This window comes from Mya arenaria, chromosome 4 (genome assembly GCF_026914265.1).
Source record: "Mya arenaria isolate MELC-2E11 chromosome 4, ASM2691426v1".
Taxonomy (NCBI): domain Eukaryota; kingdom Metazoa; phylum Mollusca; class Bivalvia; order Myida; family Myidae; genus Mya; species Mya arenaria.
Genome location: NC_069125.1, coordinates 56,074,682 through 56,092,298, shown reverse-complemented (window position 1 = coordinate 56,092,298; position 17,617 = coordinate 56,074,682). Strand labels below are relative to the sequence as shown.

General features: G+C 32.9%; 2 protein-coding genes across 3 annotated transcripts; both read right to left on the bottom strand.

The window, feature by feature from the left end:
- Window positions 1–1,234: 1,234 nt before the first annotated feature.
- On the bottom strand, window positions 1,235–10,771 carry LOC128233010 (uncharacterized). Of its 2 annotated transcripts, XM_052946862.1 has the most exons (7): window positions 10,634–10,771; window positions 9,767–9,829; window positions 5,884–6,072; window positions 5,361–5,470; window positions 4,888–5,011; window positions 2,130–2,281; window positions 1,235–1,781 (listed from the first exon to the last, which is right to left on the bottom strand). In XM_052946862.1, exons 1-7 carry the CDS (start codon window positions 10,644–10,646, stop codon window positions 1,551–1,553), a joined length of 882 nt encoding a protein of 293 aa, XP_052802822.1. In that variant the 5' UTR covers window positions 10,647–10,771; the 3' UTR covers window positions 1,235–1,550. The 2 variants fall into 2 exon arrangements, with proteins under 2 accessions (XP_052802822.1, XP_052802821.1); XM_052946861.1 differs by lacking the exon at window positions 10,634–10,771 and having other exon boundaries at window positions 9,767–9,981.
- Window positions 10,772–10,902: 131 nt separating this feature from the next.
- LOC128233011 (dnaJ homolog subfamily A member 3, mitochondrial-like) lies at window positions 10,903–16,612 on the bottom strand. Its single transcript, XM_052946863.1, has 2 exons — window positions 16,560–16,612; window positions 10,903–11,637 (listed from the first exon to the last, which is right to left on the bottom strand). The coding sequence occupies exons 1-2, from the start codon at window positions 16,571–16,573 to the stop codon at window positions 10,908–10,910; spliced, it is 744 nt and encodes a 247-aa protein (XP_052802823.1). The 5' UTR covers window positions 16,574–16,612; the 3' UTR covers window positions 10,903–10,907.
- Window positions 16,613–17,617: the final 1,005 nt, after the last annotated feature.

The window sequence follows — 17,617 nt, the reverse complement described above, 5'->3', positions numbered from 1 at the left end:
ATATCAAATGTACGTTTAAACAGCGTTTATCAAAATTTCCAAAAAGTACCAAAACAGTATCAATAATTATCTGTATGGTCTAATCCCTACTTCAAATGTATTTAATTGTATTTTATATCAAATGTACATTTAAACAGCGTTTATCAAAATTTATCGGAACCCAAATAAAAAGTTTGGATTAACAATATTTCAATTACAGTTTTTAAAGAATAACAGCGTTCGTGAATTATTGCTGATGTTGATTGTTTAAAGATTAAGATGTTAGTAATGTTAGCTATAGATTACCAACATGTTGTGTTTTGTTTAGCTGATCATTCAGTATATATTTATGTTGAATTATTGTTTAATAAATGATTAATAATTTGTTCTTGTACTTTTTTTAATAACAACAAAGTTTTGAATGTAAAAAAAAAAATGACAGCACATGCTTGCAATCATAACATTCAATATATCCTCCTGGTTCCGTTCCCGGGCCCTTCTCCAGATTGTGCGATAGCAGGAGGAGTGACTAATGTGGCGATCAAATTTATTGAGATGGACATTTCAAATCATATTCAGATGGTATAAACCGAACTACACCGTCCAAAATAAGTTGCTCATTACCTGACATTGATGTTTGTTACAAACGTGTGCTAAATGTCATTCTTTAATTAGCCCCAACTTTGTTTCATTTTTACCTCAAGCTGATGCCTGCGCGCTGTTGCAATAAGGTGTGAAAAATATGAAATTACTGAGTTTGAGACAAGGATTGATAAATAGGTGTGAATTACAGAATGTGGACAGAAATTTTACTTCAAAATAGCAATAATTTAAAAAAAAGCAATTCAAATTTAATGATAGAAATTTTAATTTCATAGATAAAAACAGAATCGGGACAAAAAACTAAATTTGAAATAGCAATAATACAGATAAATGATGTTCGGATTAACAGTGTTTAAATGTACATTTATATTCCACCATGTTCATAAGATGACATCATGTAAATGGTAGAAGTTGTATCATACAAGATGTACAACTGTGTAAATAAGAGCATTATGGCCTTTTGTGTTTACTCTTACTAGTGACCTTGACCTTTTTACGACCGGTGACCTTGACATTTAGACATGGGGAAGTGCACATTGTCATTTTGATAATGTCATGATTAAAATTAACAGCACAGAGCATGGCAATTTCTACATGTCTGGCCTGATATGTGAATATAAAAGAATTGCCTTAAAACAAAAGAAAAACAACCAATTTTTTTACATTTTATTTGGGATATCACTTTTCTACATACAAGTTGTAAAACTCATTCTAAAGGGTTTCACAAAATTCAACATGTTGAGGTTATGCCTTACTTCAAATCAAGAACAATGTAATGAAGGATTAATTTTGATAGGAAAAATTGTATGAAAATACCTAGTGTAAATATAATCAATTCTACTATTTAGTTGTTATACAAGGTTTCTTAGAGAAGGGCATGTTTATACAACTGTGAAACCCTCTGTACAAAGCAATATTAAGATCAAAGCTTGGTAAGCCTGACAAGAGCTATGCTGCAGAAACCAACATTAACCGACTAGGTCGCTGGCGGAGTTGCTGTCATCGGTGCCATTGTCAGCCCACTTGTGCGGGAACTGTTTCATGACAGCCTTCATGCCCTTCGTCTTGGAGCACCAGAGGTGAGAGAGGACGGACGACTCGTTGGAGCAATACTCCCCCACTTGGAAGGTGAAGCACTGAACGTCCAGCAGACCGAAAAACAGCTTCCCCACTTCATTGGACGTCGGGTTGTTAACTTTCTGAGTTGGAAAAAAATATTATTTTGTGATTGGATAATGGTGGATCACATAGCAATCATGAGAATATAAAGTTTAAAGGTTTAGACTAGGAAGTTTCCAAGCTGAATTTGATGCCTTAAAATGAAGCTTTCAAAAGCAAAAGGATCACAATGGCACCTGGCCTTAAAACCAATGGTAGTAATATTAATTTTCTATTAATGTGATTGCAAGCAGTATATCAATTTCATTATGCTATGAAGAGCACATAAAAAATGTACATCCTCTAAATGCATTCAAAAAGAAAAGCATAGTGAACTTCCCAAAACATGAACTTCCAACAGGGAACATTGACATATTGAGGGCCAGTACCTTGAAACAGTCAAAGAGGTGTTGGTCACAGTCACAGTGGCTCACGGTCCACGGGTATTTGTTGTAGTAGTGGTACTTCGTCTCAAACCGGTCAATGTAGAAGGGACAGTGGTCATGGGTACGACAGCATGCGTCTGTCTGGTTGTGGACACCTGGGGAATTATAAAGACATTCATTTACTTAATAATACTTAACTAGGCCTGACAGTCCTTTTCAATTTATTGGACAGTTAGATTTACAGACCAATGAGAACAGTCCAAGAGAGTTCATGCTTAAGAGGGGAGAAAACTCAATAACCCCAAATGATATGTAACTGATGTTATTTCCCTTTATAAGCTTTTTTTACAAAACCTTACAGCATAATGATGTGGACCATTCACAACAACATAGATTAAACTCTGAAATCATCATTCTGTTTTTGCATAATCTACAGAAGACCTTTAACAATAGAAAAATAAATGTCAATTTTCAATTCTTTCATCTTTATTTTATAACCAAAATAGTGTCTCAAAGCCATTAATTATAAATACAATGCATTTTACTTGGCACAACAAGATATTTACCAAGCATAAGACAAAATGTGAGTGCATTTGAACTGTCAAACATAAAACATCTTATTTCTTGTCATTGCCATAAAAAAACTAGAATGAGCTCAGCATAATTAAGTTTTCATTTTTTAACCAATAAAAGTCTTTAAATAATAGTTTAACTATTTAAAGTGAACAATACATCATGTTTTATAGACATGTGCGGAATAAATGACTAGAATAAATGTTATGTAAAAAGGGGGTGACTTAAATGCACCGTATATGGCGTCAATGTGCTAGTAATAACATTCATCAGTCTAAACCATGATAACAGAAAACTTACATCGTGATTTTGCTGTTTACTAATGAAATTCAGCAGAATGCTCACCAATTTATAACAATTTCCTACAAAGGCTAATTAAACTTGTTAAAAAAGATCCATATTCAATAACTACTCATGTGATTATCTATATAATTTTTTTTATTGAAAGATTGAAAAATATTCAATAGGAATATGTAACAAACAAGAGCAAGCGGATACCAAAGCTTGTCTGGGTTGTTTTCAGTCAATAAGGGACATAACCAAATAATTATTACAGCAAGAGTACTGGGCCCTGCTACACATGTGTATGTTGTATCCAGCAACATGTGAAACAAATTGCATTTAATGCCTAGGTTAAAGTTTTTGTAATGTCAATGAGAGTATCACAATACCTAAAATGTTATATCTTCAAATAAAGACAAGATAAAAATATGTCTTTATAAGTTATGTACTTTTGATATTAGTTAAACTCTGCAAGTAGATTTCCACTGATCATAGCTCATATCATAATTAGGTCAAGCATGATTCCTAGCCATTAGAACTAAACAGACAGAACATTAACGTCATTCAACATGGAAACATATCATATATTTATGAAATAATTGATGTCTTTGTAACGTTAATAGCAAATACATCTTGTTTCCCACAATCAAGAATTGTTCAAAATGAAAAATGGGCATAAATCACTATGATTGTTTAAAAATGTAAATGAACCAGTAAAACAACAAGCAGAGCAACTCTCATATCAGATCTGGAATTATATAAATAATATATCCCTTAATAATTCAAATATTTCGTCTTTAATGTTTTTAAAAACATCGTGCTATAATGACATAGTGCAATTAACGAATTAACCCATTATTTTTCCATTCAAATAAATCAAAAGAAAAATTTGTTGAACCATCAATTTAAAGTGAGAAATAAACTAAATGCGGCTGTTGGATTCATTCAGATAAAGACACTATTAAATCAAGCAAAGTTTAAGAATAGCAAAAAAGTGTTATAAACCGTTCAAGAAACAAGACCGCCCACATGACAATTTAATGGTCACAAACGATACGACAGCAGCTTTATAACATTTCTATGATCTTTAAATCACTTTGACAATAATTAAACAATACTGCAACTTATTTACAACTTCATATTAAGCCATCTCGTTCTTCTTGCCTTCATTATCAGTTTCAAGAAATCACTCCATTTAAATTAAAGGAAATAAAATATCAAAGTTCAATACGATACACAAATTGAAGGCAAAAAATTGAATAATATTAAATGAATGAGGAAATAGATGATAGTGTATGACCTTGATTGTTATCAATCTTAATAAAAACAAAACAATAATAGCCGTCGGAGGAGGCTCATGACTTCATTATTCCCTATAAGGCAGGCGCTCATCTAAGATAAGAATAGGGGTTTGCGCCTTACTTTCAGTGCTTTCTTAAGTTTCAAAATGCAATCCAGTATTTGCCCTTGTAACTCTGGACTCAGACTTGAGAGTAATTATATATGCTATCAGCAGCATTCCTCACAATCAAAGTAAATAAATAAGTCTGAATTGAGTTGAGTGATGGTATTCTACAAGGTTCCCAGAATGTACATACAATTCATGAGGAGAGATAATGTTTTACTTTACTTCTGTTTATTGAGTTTGACTATAATTCACAATATTGTCTTCTCATTCTAATAGAGGGCAGCGTTGTCAAACAGTAAACTTGTTATGACATTCAAACCTTAATCCTTTAATCAATGTGCAGCGATGTAACCTGTCAAATACTTAAATATTTAAAACTAGAATATTTTCTGGTGCAACGGCTATTATCATTGTCACGTAAGTGCAAAAACTCAATATGTGCATATAGACATAGTAGACACTTATTGTGTTCTTGCTTCAGGCGACAGGGGAGATTACCAAGGTCCTGCATGTTGCTTGCAACATTCTGGAAGCCACACCATTTGGTGCCTGGGTAGATGGCAAAGTGACTGCCTGCGCCACTTGGTGCTCCCGTCTCAAAGTCACCCTTGAATGGCATAGTCTGAAATACATGTTGAAATACTGCTTTATTTTATGGAGGTTTGAAAGACTATTTTAGATGGAAACCTGGCAACATGTAATACTTTCCAAGAAGATTCACCACAAAACCTACAGACATGCTGTCAGCCATGATTTACTTTTTCAATTGATGTTCATTGATGATCATTAAGATATACAAAACTATCTTGCACATACTACTTCCATTACATTGCTTATTTGAAAGTTCCTTACCAGGCTGTTTGGGACATAGATACATAGAACCTGTTATGTTACCTCTTCTAAAGATAATCATAGATACATGTTTACACCTGCATCATAAAAGAATGAACTACCTGTGACCTTTGTCTCACCTTGGCAAGGTCATGGTTGAAAGTATCATGGTCATCAGCGCTGGTGGCACGACGTGCACTCGTCTGGTACTCCCGACACTTTTTCTTCATTTGCTTGATCTTCTTCTGGCCTGAATTCAAATACATACAGAAAATTGATGGCCCATGATATTCCTGTCATTTACCTTATATCCACACACAAGAGGAAAGCAAGTGGAGCCAGTGCTCATCTTTTGCTTTTTCAGTTGAGAGTTATGTTCAATCTGAATCTGATCTATGTTATATCTCGAACATTTTTAAGTCATGGCCAAGTTAAAAGTTTTTGCATGATGACACTGACGACATCAATGCACAAAGATATCACAATACCATAGCTATCTTTGATAAACACACATACTAAAATGCTCTGAAATCTCACAGTTGGTTTTCCTTTTTTTAATAATAAAAAGCCTCTTCTTATTTTCTACATTTTACATGATCTACTCTTCTTTTGACCATTATGATGTCGGCCATTCATCCGAGCAGTCACATTTTAGCAACATACCAACAGTCTCCCTATTGGCTTCCCCATCCTGCACAAGCTGCTGGGCCTTGCTGGGATGGAGGTAGAGGAAACACGAAGTCATGTCATCCACAGACTTGGACGTGCTCGCCTTCCAAACATACTGGCCATCAGTCACATCAAAGTCGTAACGATCCACATCCACTTTCTTGATCTTGTATGCAACCTCACCTGGAGTGCAAGAATGTTTTGAAAATGAAAATCAGTTTGTTTGTTTTTATACTTGTTGGATTGCAATTCAGATATCGTACATCTCTGATGTGCTGGACAACTTGGGTCACTACATGTCTCTCTTGCACATCACATGTTTTTGCAAGAGACATTCGACTTGTCATTGCCATGCTAATATTTGATATCTTTAATACTGGTAGCTTTTGGCTAAAATTAATGCTACCACACAATGTTGCCATTGACTACAACTACAACTACAACGTCACTACTGACAACACCAAGGCTGTAACAATATCTAAACATTTTTTCTTCGTCGATCAGATAAGCAAAAAAGACCTAATCATTGCAGAAAAAGATATGTGTTGAAACAAATAACTTTTAAAAAAAGATGTTTTTTAAATGTTTTGCTTTTTGCCGCAGAATGCTAATTATAGTCGGTGTAATAAAACTGGCATTTGGTAAGGGTTCACTCTATATGATAATGTACTAAATTAGACCACACATGAACAGAATCATCATTGAAGAAAACTTCTTTCATTCATTAACTAAACAAATATTATATTCTAAATAATAATTCATGGAAATGCAAGTAGTTTTTTGTAATTTACATTTACAGAAAACAATAACAACTTTAATGTTGTTTGCCTCTAAAACAAAAATGTTTCAATAAGTTCAACATAAGCCTTGCTATGTTACTAACTAGGATGTTATATCAAATTAATTAAAGGCCAAATTTTGTTTGTTTGTTTCAATGTTTCAATGTCTGTGCCCACCAAAAATAGGGTGAGTAGGTTGGGATTTTCACAAATTTTATTTCCTATCATTATTTAAGTTGTGTCTGAATATCACTGTCACACTTATATCCTGCGCCATTTGATCCCGATTAATGGTTCGTAGTCTAGTTTGGTGTTTTAAAGAGTACTCCATACAACAATGAAATCCTGAAATGTTGTACCAAAAAGAAAATTAATTTAAAGGGCAGAGAAACAGTCTTAAAACAATACATGAATGTGTCATGCCAAAGCAAAAAAGATACTGGAATGATGTACCAAACAGGGAATTAATAGAACAGTAAGGTCAAAAAGGTCAACACGAAAAATTAGGGTTGAATGCAAAAACATTTTGGAATAGATTAGGAAACCGGAAATAAACTTGTTTTGTTAAGCCTAACTAGGGCCCAGTCTAGAAAATGCCTGGTCACTTAATACATTTTTGTGACGTGACAATTTCAGTTTAAAACCCTAAAAGGAATGATAATGGCATAACTATAATGCTCAGATATAAAAAAAAACATGAGTTATGATAAATTATATATTTTCAATCAATGAAAACATTGCTCAATATAATTATAACGAAATAGAAGACAGGAATCATTGCTCAATATAATTATAACAAAATTGAAGACAGGAATCATTGCTCAATATAATTATAACGAAATGGAAGAAGACAGGAATAATTGCTCAATATAATTATAATGAAATTGAAGAGAGGAATCATTGCTCAATATAATTATAATGAAATTGAAGAGAGGAATCATTGCTCAACATTATTATAAAAAAAATGGAAGATTAGACAGGACACTTTGCTCAATATTATTGCTATAACAAAATAAAAGAAAACAGGAATCATTGCTCAATATAATCATACTGAAATTGAGGAAGACAGGATTCATTGTTCAATATAATAAAACGAAATGGTTGAAGAGAGGAATCATTGCTTTATATAATTTAAAGAAATGGTAGAAGACAGGAATCATTGCTCAAAATAATTATAACACATTGGAAGAGGATTGGAATAATTGCTCAATATAATTATAACGAAATGGAAGAAAACAAAAAACATTGCTTCAGTGCAAGTCAGTTACTCCCACATACTCATAAATCACCAATGTTTATGACATGAATTAATGTTTTTAATTATAATTTTGATGACAGAATCATCATAACCCATAATTTATCACAATGTATGTCAAAGATTAAAATCAAATCATAATTCAATATAAAATGTCTTACTTCATGTTTAAATTTACGTAGAATGACTTATTACTTATGTTATGATGAAAAACAGTTTTTTTTAATTAAAGTAGCAATATCATCTAACACCACTGAATAATGTTGAACTAAAAACTTGAAATGCGGCATGTTACAAAAGCACTTTTAATCTTTGCCCATGCTCCTTGTCAAAATGATATACGTTATGTTGTTACAATCGTTAAAGATTTATAAAAGTGACAAGAACTTGTATTAAGCTGTCGCTTGTTTTGATTAAAAACATTATCGCATGTGAAAATATTTCATGAATTAAACAAATGTCGCCACTATTCTTTTAGACACCGGAAAGGTTGTACACATTTATGACAAAGCTCAACATGTTCAATGCAATATTAACATTTTTAGATTCATTAGAGATAAAAATAAATACATTTATTTTATGTCATTCAACTGTACAGTGACTGGAATATAGATTATTTTATAAACACTAGGTTAACCTCAAAATGCATTTATAATATGCTATCCAATGGCAGTATTCATAAAGCATCTTAAGTCATTTCCTAACTTTAGATTTCTTAAAAAAATATTGTCAAATTAAAAGAAATGTATAAGTGTTTTTAACATTAAAGTATGTTTTTTAATAAGGTCAATGAAAATAATGAATTTTGGAAATTCTTTATTATTTATTTCATACGACTAAAGAGATACTAAAACTAGAACTGTAAGCCATAGGCTAACGAATACCCCCCACCCCTCCATGTCTAGGTTGTTTGCCCTGGAGTTAGGCCGGACAAAGCTAATTTTGCCTACAAGGGGAGATAACTCCAGTCAGGGTCAAGTGACCTGTACCAAATTCACAGAGGCGAAAGTTTACAACATGGCCATTAATTTCTGAAAGTTTGATAAAGATTTGTTGAATAATAACAAAGATGAATCCCGGACAGGGCTTATTTTGCCTACTTTAACACATCAAGGGGAGATAACTCCAGTCAGGGTCATGTGACCTGTACCAAATTCACAGAGGCGAAAGTTTACAACATGGCCATTAATTTCTGAAAGTTTGATAAAGATTTGTTGAATAATAACAAAGATGAATCCCGGACAGGGCTTATTTTGCCTACTTTAACACATCAAGGGGAGATAACTCTGGTCAGGGTCATGTGACCCGTACCAATTTCACAGAGGCGCAAGTTTACATCATGGCCATTAATATCTGAAAGTTTGAAAAAGATTTGTTCAATAACGACAAAGATGAATCCCGGACAAAAAAAAAACGGACGGACAGACGGACAGACAGACAGACGGACAGACGGACAACCCGATTCCAGTATACCCCCCCCCAAACTTTGTTTTGGGGGGTATAATTAGGAAAGTTAGGATATGACATTAGAAATTTTATGAATACCGCTCCAGCGCTTTATTGTGTAATAAAAAACAGTATTGAGATATATATCTTTTGGTGCTCACTCGTTGAAATTTATTGCAATCTTACACTGAAACAATCAATTATTCTCCATTCAAAACATATAACCCTTTTCCCTGATTTTTTTTTTCTTCAGCCACATACATGCTACGAATCAAAATAGTTCAGATTTTTAAGCTTTTAAAGGCCTCGTCATATATAGCTTGTCTTTGTTGATAGAGTACCAAAAGTAAAAACACACATAGCACAGACATAAATGCACACAAATTAGACAAAGTACCTGTTTTTAGTTTGGTCGTTATTGGGGTATTAACCATTCCGGCCCAACTATGGCCAATAAGCACTGAAAACACAAGAACACACCACATTTCATACATGTAAATATCTCCAGATACAAGCAGAGTTCACAGCAGTAGTGCCAAACATCAGGCAAACCCCTGTACTCTTCTACTTATCTATCTACCAGCAGGTTCAAATAGCACACCTCTAGTCTTGACCGAGATTATTCTGACGAAAATGCTCCAAAATTGACTAATTTTACAGGTTATCTCGATCTACCATCTACAATGTTCTGTTTAATTGAGTTTCCTGATTTAGAATATACAGCATATATATATGTATAATTTCCTGCCAAAACAAGTTTTTGTTAGGGAATACATTGAAGTTATCATAAATGTAATGGAAAAATATTTAACAAAATCTTTACTTGAATAGAATTTCAAGTTGAAGTCACTATGATGATGAAGTGCAAGATGTTGGGGACCAGGGGCCATACCTACGCACGGTCGTCTGTGTCTAGACTCAGACTCAGTAAATCACTTTAATTAAATTACAAATAATCAGTTTCATTCAATTGGATTTACAAAAATTATGTTAATACTTGTACAATTTCAGACTTGAGCCAGTTAGTAATCATGGCCTCAGGACTTGTCTTGGAATATTAGCCCATGTGTAAGTAAAGAATCCAACGTACTTGTACATGTAAATATGGTTCCTTTATGCCGAAACGCTCAGTAAGTCTGGATGACAAGTTTGCTATTTGTGTGATGCTTTCTTTTGTGAAAGAAAAAGGGCAGGCAAGCTCATTAATTATGATAATGCTCTACTTATCATTTATTATTGACTCAAGGTTTATACCGGTACATACCTGCAGATGACATGCGGATGTTGATCTTGACATGCTCTTTTAAAATGTACTTAAACCTGTAACTTCTGACCTAACCAGGTAAGTAATTAACTCTTTAACATACAGAAAATCCCATTTCATGCTTAATGAGCCTTTGTCTAGAATTGTTGAGGTCATATTTTAAAAGTTCATACGATGCAAATACACATTACTGATTGTCATCACAAAAAATATTCCAATAAATGTCAATTTTCGGTAAAAAGCAATCCAGTGTCAAGTTGCGAATATAAAGCATTTACTGAGCTTCTGTCATTACCGATTCATCATCATCATCTGGATACACTACTCTAACTGACAAGGAACAGGAGTCACAACACACAATGTCGAATTTCAACTTCAAGTCAACCGACGTCAACATGTAGCTTCCTCCGCATCTACATTCTAAAACATAGACACTGCTACATTTTTGCACTTTTCTTGTTGAAGAATGGCTAATTTCATTCTTCCTCTCTGCATCAATCAGACTAACTGGCCCATCTTTTACCTGCCCAGTGATTGTTGTTTCCACTGGAAATGCATTGATCACTTTTACATCTAATTCAGCCAAATTTCTGGTATCATTAAAGGAACATCTATCATGATTTTCTCTAATTTTGTTATCAGTGTCAACAAGATTTGCAAGTCCTCCATCCTTTATGTCTATACTATCTGCAGAACTGAAACCTTCCTCTTCTTCAACTACTTCTTCAAATTCATCAAAGTCTACTGTATCTTGTATCGGGTAAGTTTGTGCCAAGCATCGCTCCTGCCATTTGAGGTCATATTTCTGCCTCAAATCATGATCTTCCAGTATTTTCCAGGCTCTATTTATCTTTACAAACTGCTCGGCTGATGTCCCCGCAGGGCTCTTGTCAGGGTGATGTTTTAATGCCAAGTCCTGATAAGCCTTGCGCAGCTGACTGGTGCTTGCCGTGGAAACACACCCAAGAATCTGGTACAGGTCCTCCATTCTGTTGATGCTAGCCCTGAAAAAGACCTTCTTCATTATTTGTTTATATTATGCTACATTTTGCATCTATAAAAGTAAACTATAAATATTTACATATTAAGTAAACTAGCTAGCTTAACTAGCTTTATGTCAGTTTTCTGGAGACCATTCAGGGGGATTTGTTCAGAAAGGCTGAAAATTCAGGGGGATTTTGGTAGTATTCAGGGGAGTTTTTTTTAGCAGGTTTAAGTTGGCGAAATTTCAAAGTATTTTTAGAAGCAAGTATGAAAAAATGTATTCATATATATTTTGCTATGAAAACCTCTAACTTTTTCATTATACAGAATTATTTGATGTCATGATTTATCATATTCTTATGATACACTGTCATTTCATACTGTAATACTGTAAATTAAATTTAACATCCTCCAAAGTCTTTTAAAAAATTCTGCTTAATACTATCAGCTATGTAATGTTCAGACACTAAGAGAATTGAATGAAAATTATTAATTTCTTCTTTTTCCAAAATAGTAATATTTCTTTGCCTTTGATCATTACTTCAAATTAATTGATCACTTATTGTTAAGGTTTCCTTTTGGCATTTATCAAACCTTTTTTAAACAGTCATTTCACCCTTGCAGAGTCGATTTTTTACATACAGTTTCACGCACATACTATGGTTTCACTTTGTCATTATTGCCTAATGTAAAATGTCTAAAATAAATAAATAAAAAAAAATTGCATAATATTTACTAATATTAGGTTTTTTTACTTTATATAGGAGTTATCATTATGATAATCACAATAAACCATTTTTCATGTATCAAAAATCAATTATTGAAATAAGCTACTTAGGCCTGTTAAGCTTAAGAAGTTTCAAGAAATTGGGGCCAGGGGATTTTTATCTCACGCCGGGGGATGGATCAAAATTCCAGGGGATATTCCCCCCCCCCCCCGCCGGGGGATATGGCATGTATGCAAATGTGATGTCAGGATTCAAAAGCAAGAAGCACTAATTGATAATTCACTTTTATTTTGTTTTTGTTCTTCATTTCATTTCAGTATTTAAACTTATATTAAAGTGAGTTTTAAACATTAAAACATTGTTTAATATTCTTCTGGGTAATCACATTTCTGCAATGCATATAGCAAGGAAATTGTCATTGCGTTGTTATTGCATGAAAAAAATATAACAATGAGAATATCAGCACAAAGTTAAACATTATATTTGGAACCAAAATTCTAAAATCAAACAGGCAAGGGGATCAGGCCACAAGTTTTACCAACAGCAGTTACAAGCCTATCCTATAAACATAATTATTGTCATCTGTTGGCTGCAGACTTAAGTCCAGAACTGAATCAGCAAATGTATAAGCTATCAACAGTGTAGGAAGTTTAAAGTGTTTGGGCTTATAATTGGGGAGAAAATACCAGTCCAACACTTTAATGTATCTTCAGGCTCAGCTTTGGCTGGAGGTGCAGCCCTTAAGCCCGGACCTGCATCATCAAAGGTGCTGCAACCGTGGTGGCAGCTGTCGCCCCAATATTTAAGCTAGCCAACAAAACAATCAGCAAGATTGTGTTTTTTTGAGTTTCATTTCCCAAAAAATATTCATTACAATAATTGCTTTCGAAAATGCTTTTACCTCTTATAATCGATATTAAGTTGTGTTGCCTTGGTGTGCATATAAAAAATGCTGCCTATGTTAAAAAAACAACAACTTATGTTGCATTCACAGATTAAATGCAAAACCAATGAGAAAGATGATTTTACATATATTCTTCACATTTGTTTATTACATTAACATATGTTGCAAATTTCTACAAGGGCACCTCGAGAAGACAGTTCTGCATACATATATATATTTGGAATCACAACAGGTGCATGATGTGAACAAGGCGGACATCAACAAAGTCACAGAACATCACATCACAAAAGTTAGCACTGACATGAAACCAGCATCACATAGTATATTCTCAGAAGTAGTGACAGCGCTGAAAAATATCTTGGTGATGCTGACAACAAAAATACAAATTAACGGTCATTCTCTGCAATGTGCAGAGTAGAGAGGAACCTGCTGCCAAACATAAATCAAGTGATTGAACAAACTGATGACTCTCAGTCTCTGCACTTGCACAAGGAAGCTACAGACAGCCTTGAATAATGTGTGGTTGCAAATGAGCTCGTAAGATGGAAGGAAACATGCCAATCTACTTTCGGTAGATTTTAAGTTGACAAGCGCAGTTGAGTCAGCTTTTTTAGAAAATCTTGAACTGAAAGTACATCTTTTAACCCATGCTTGGTTTGTTCTGTATATTAGTTGACGTTACAAATAGGAACAGGATAAAAATCCAGAAAACCTGTTAAAACACGCTTTTGTTTACATTGATCGATAATTCAATGATCTATCATCACTTGCCAAGTGTCATCTTGATATTTATTTTGATTTAAAAAAAATTGTTTTAATTTAAAAAAAAAAAAGCCATTCAATGTTTTAATACATTTTAAGGACCAAAATGTAGCATGATGGGGAAATACCATCTTTAGGCCCTCCAAGTTATATTGACCTACATTCAAGATAATTATTAATTGAAATCGTGCTTTACATTTGTGAATCTCATGCTTTGAAAACCAGCAAAAATAAATTATAATTTGGCATCTAAGAGTTATATCAATTCAATACAAACATCTGTTTCCCACTCTTAGCACTCACCTGTTTCTACATACTTTAGTCAATATATAGAAAAAACTTTTTAAGTAAGTTGTATTATCTTAGATCTTTTTTTAAAAAATAGTGATTGGTATTTGTGCCCTACATAACATGAATTTAAGGATGATTAACTGTCCAAGAAATGAATGATATTTGACATAAAATTAATTAGATTGTGTACAGATGTTGACACAGCAACTAAAGATGTTTCATACTGAATCTTTACTTACTACAAAACTATATGCCATTAATGAGCATGTGAATGCGTATTGCTTAACACATTGTTGATTCATGAATTCAATGATATTTTTATCATAAATAAAATGTGTAACATTAAAGCCTAGATTTTTTAGTAAAACTTTATTTAAGGATTGATTTGTATTTTTTGTGCGTTCATGCAGTATGAACACTCGGCCACGATTTTGCATATGCATAAACCGGGTCAGCGGTTTTTGCAAAATATGTAAAATCGCTGCCTAGCGTTTATACTGCATGAACGCACAAAAAATAAGGATCAATACTAATATTTACATTTTTCCTTCTTATTTGTTATTTTTTAGCCATTGAGAATAAGCCTTTATGCTCATTTTAATCAAGAGAACTTTCGATACATTTTAACTCATGTTTTACATATGCATGACCCATGTGAGTGGGCATAAAAAATGTGGTCATGGTGATTTTATGGATTACTTCCAGTTCAAGGTAAATATAGCGTCATAATTTCATGTTTTTGTTGTCTTCTAACATTCGCAAAGATATTGAAGAGTTGTGATGTGCTAGTCTTCTCGAATTGTCAATATTAAGATGTTTGTTCGAACGAATACATTGGTCCTAGAAAGAAATCGCTGAATTTAGAATCATCATGTTTGTTTTGACAGTTGTTACAGACGAACCGTAGTAAAAACCGTGTCAATTTTAATTTGTCTTTATTATTTGTTCAATGCGTGTTCTTTGGTTATCAAATGCAAAATAAAGCATTTTCCAAATGATATTTCTAGAAAATAATGGCTTTCATTTAAATTCTTCGTAAAGCATCAAAAGAAACATGTAAACAAGCCGGCATTCAACAGAACATGTGCCATGCTATATTTAGCAATAAAGTAGATCGTAGTAAGATCACTACGCCCAATCAGAGCGTTGCTTTGTTGCCAAACTCCGCCTACATAGGTCACGAAAGGTCGACCGGTTCATGTAAAATGAACTCAATTTTTATCATTCAGAAAATCAAGTACGGATGTAAATATTCTTAGAATGAACCACAAAGCGCTGTTCTGTTGTTTTTGTAACCTCAAAATTGGCCGACCCTGATGTGCTTTTGGCACCCATCATTAATGAGTAAGGTTGCATGTTTGTAAATTAGTTTTCAGGTTATACTAATGAAATGAGACCAAATATTTCTATATAACATATTTTTTCATAGAAAAAGTGTTTAATGTAGAAAGACATGTTTTATTCAGCCTTCTGTACAGTAGACTATGCATATAGTCCACCTAAATGGCCGTCAACGAGACTTTTGACGATTTATTTAATATGGCAGACTCGTGACGTCCACCATCCCAGCAAAAAGTAGCAAGCGGTCCTTGCGCAGAGAATCCTCGCGGCCACAATTTTAAATTATCTCTGTTATAAATTCAAATTTCTATGAAAATATTATTGCCTACTATTAAACACATATTAAGTTATGTCAGTATGCCCAAAAAACATGTTAAGTTATCATAAAACACGTACAAGTGTTGATTGTTTATCAAGTATCCCGATATTGGTAAATCTGGGACAAATCTGACTGGTTGTGTACATGTATAACGGTATTCATGACCCATAATATAGTAATGTGAAAATAACAACTCTAATGACCAATTTAATCAAGTTCAGATCACTGTCGGATAAAAATTGAACAACTTTGTCATCATTATTCAACATCAATGCATATTATTACAGTATATCATTTCGCCCGTTGTTAAATGTTAGAGAGTTGTAGCGTTACAGGGATACATAAGAAATGGCTAAATAATAAAAAGAGTATCCCTGATCGCACATTATTGTAGCTAACTATGCATACTGTATCCGAAATTTGTCAATCCAGAAAAGCTTTCACTTTGACTAATGGAATTGATTCAACACTTAGGTAAACAATAACATGACAGTCAGTTAAATTCAGTTTGAGCGTATCTGTATGTTTATATAATCTGTATGTCTTTAAACTGTTTTAAATCATCTGTATCTTAGTGTATTCTGTATCTTTGCTTACCTGGATACATGCATTTATAGTTTCGTTCAAGGGAGGTAATTTGACAGCACGTGAATATAGGTCAAAGTGTAGGAAATTACTATTTTCTGCATATTTATTAAAGATGCACTCCTATTCCCATGTAAGATTTACCACAATTAAAACTTTGTTTTAAAATTACAAAATGGATGAATAAATGTCGAAAACAATGGTTCTCATGAAGGAAATCGAGTTGAATTTGAAAGAAATGAGCATAAAACACGGTATTTCTACCTTATAAAACTATAGTCAACCACAGTAAATCTTTAAGCATTCACCAACCATTAATATTATGCGCTTTCACCTATTAAATTCACGGTTACAGTCTTGTTATCAGTAAGTAATATTTTCCATTAACGCATTATTTAGTAAGTAGTTAAAGGTTTATCAGTCAAAATTTATGTTTGTCATACATGTGTATGTATTGATTTTGAATAAGAGTGTCACTTTAACATACATTAAAAGAAAGAAGAACTATCTTTATCGTAGATTGAATGATATATACGATATATAACTCTATAAAGAGTTTTCTGTTTATTTTAGTACTACCATTTGGTTAATTAGGGAAATAACATCAATGTTGTATCGATAGTTTGTATTATTTCGATCACTCGAAAATAAAACTAATACAAATTAATATATATCTGGTATAACAAATAATATATAATTCTCAATTTCACGGACACAAATATCCGTGCTATTCTGTATACGTAATTAGCGCCAAAAGATTGATGTTCACATGTATATAAATTCTTCTTATTTCAGTTGGTGGTATTGTTTAATAATCACTAAATGACAAGTTCTATTATTATTAACTTCTATTTCTTAAAACAGAAGTATTATTTCGTTCATTCAATCAGTAAATTAAATCAGCTTCGAAATCGTTATTCTTGTATTTCGTTATTGTTTTTATTTACCTTCTAGTAATATTGGTGTATTAATTAAATAATTAATATATTATAAGCTTACTGTATATCACAAAATCATGAGAAATAAAATACGTTTCAATTAAATAAGTTGTAACCCTTTTGAATTTTTTT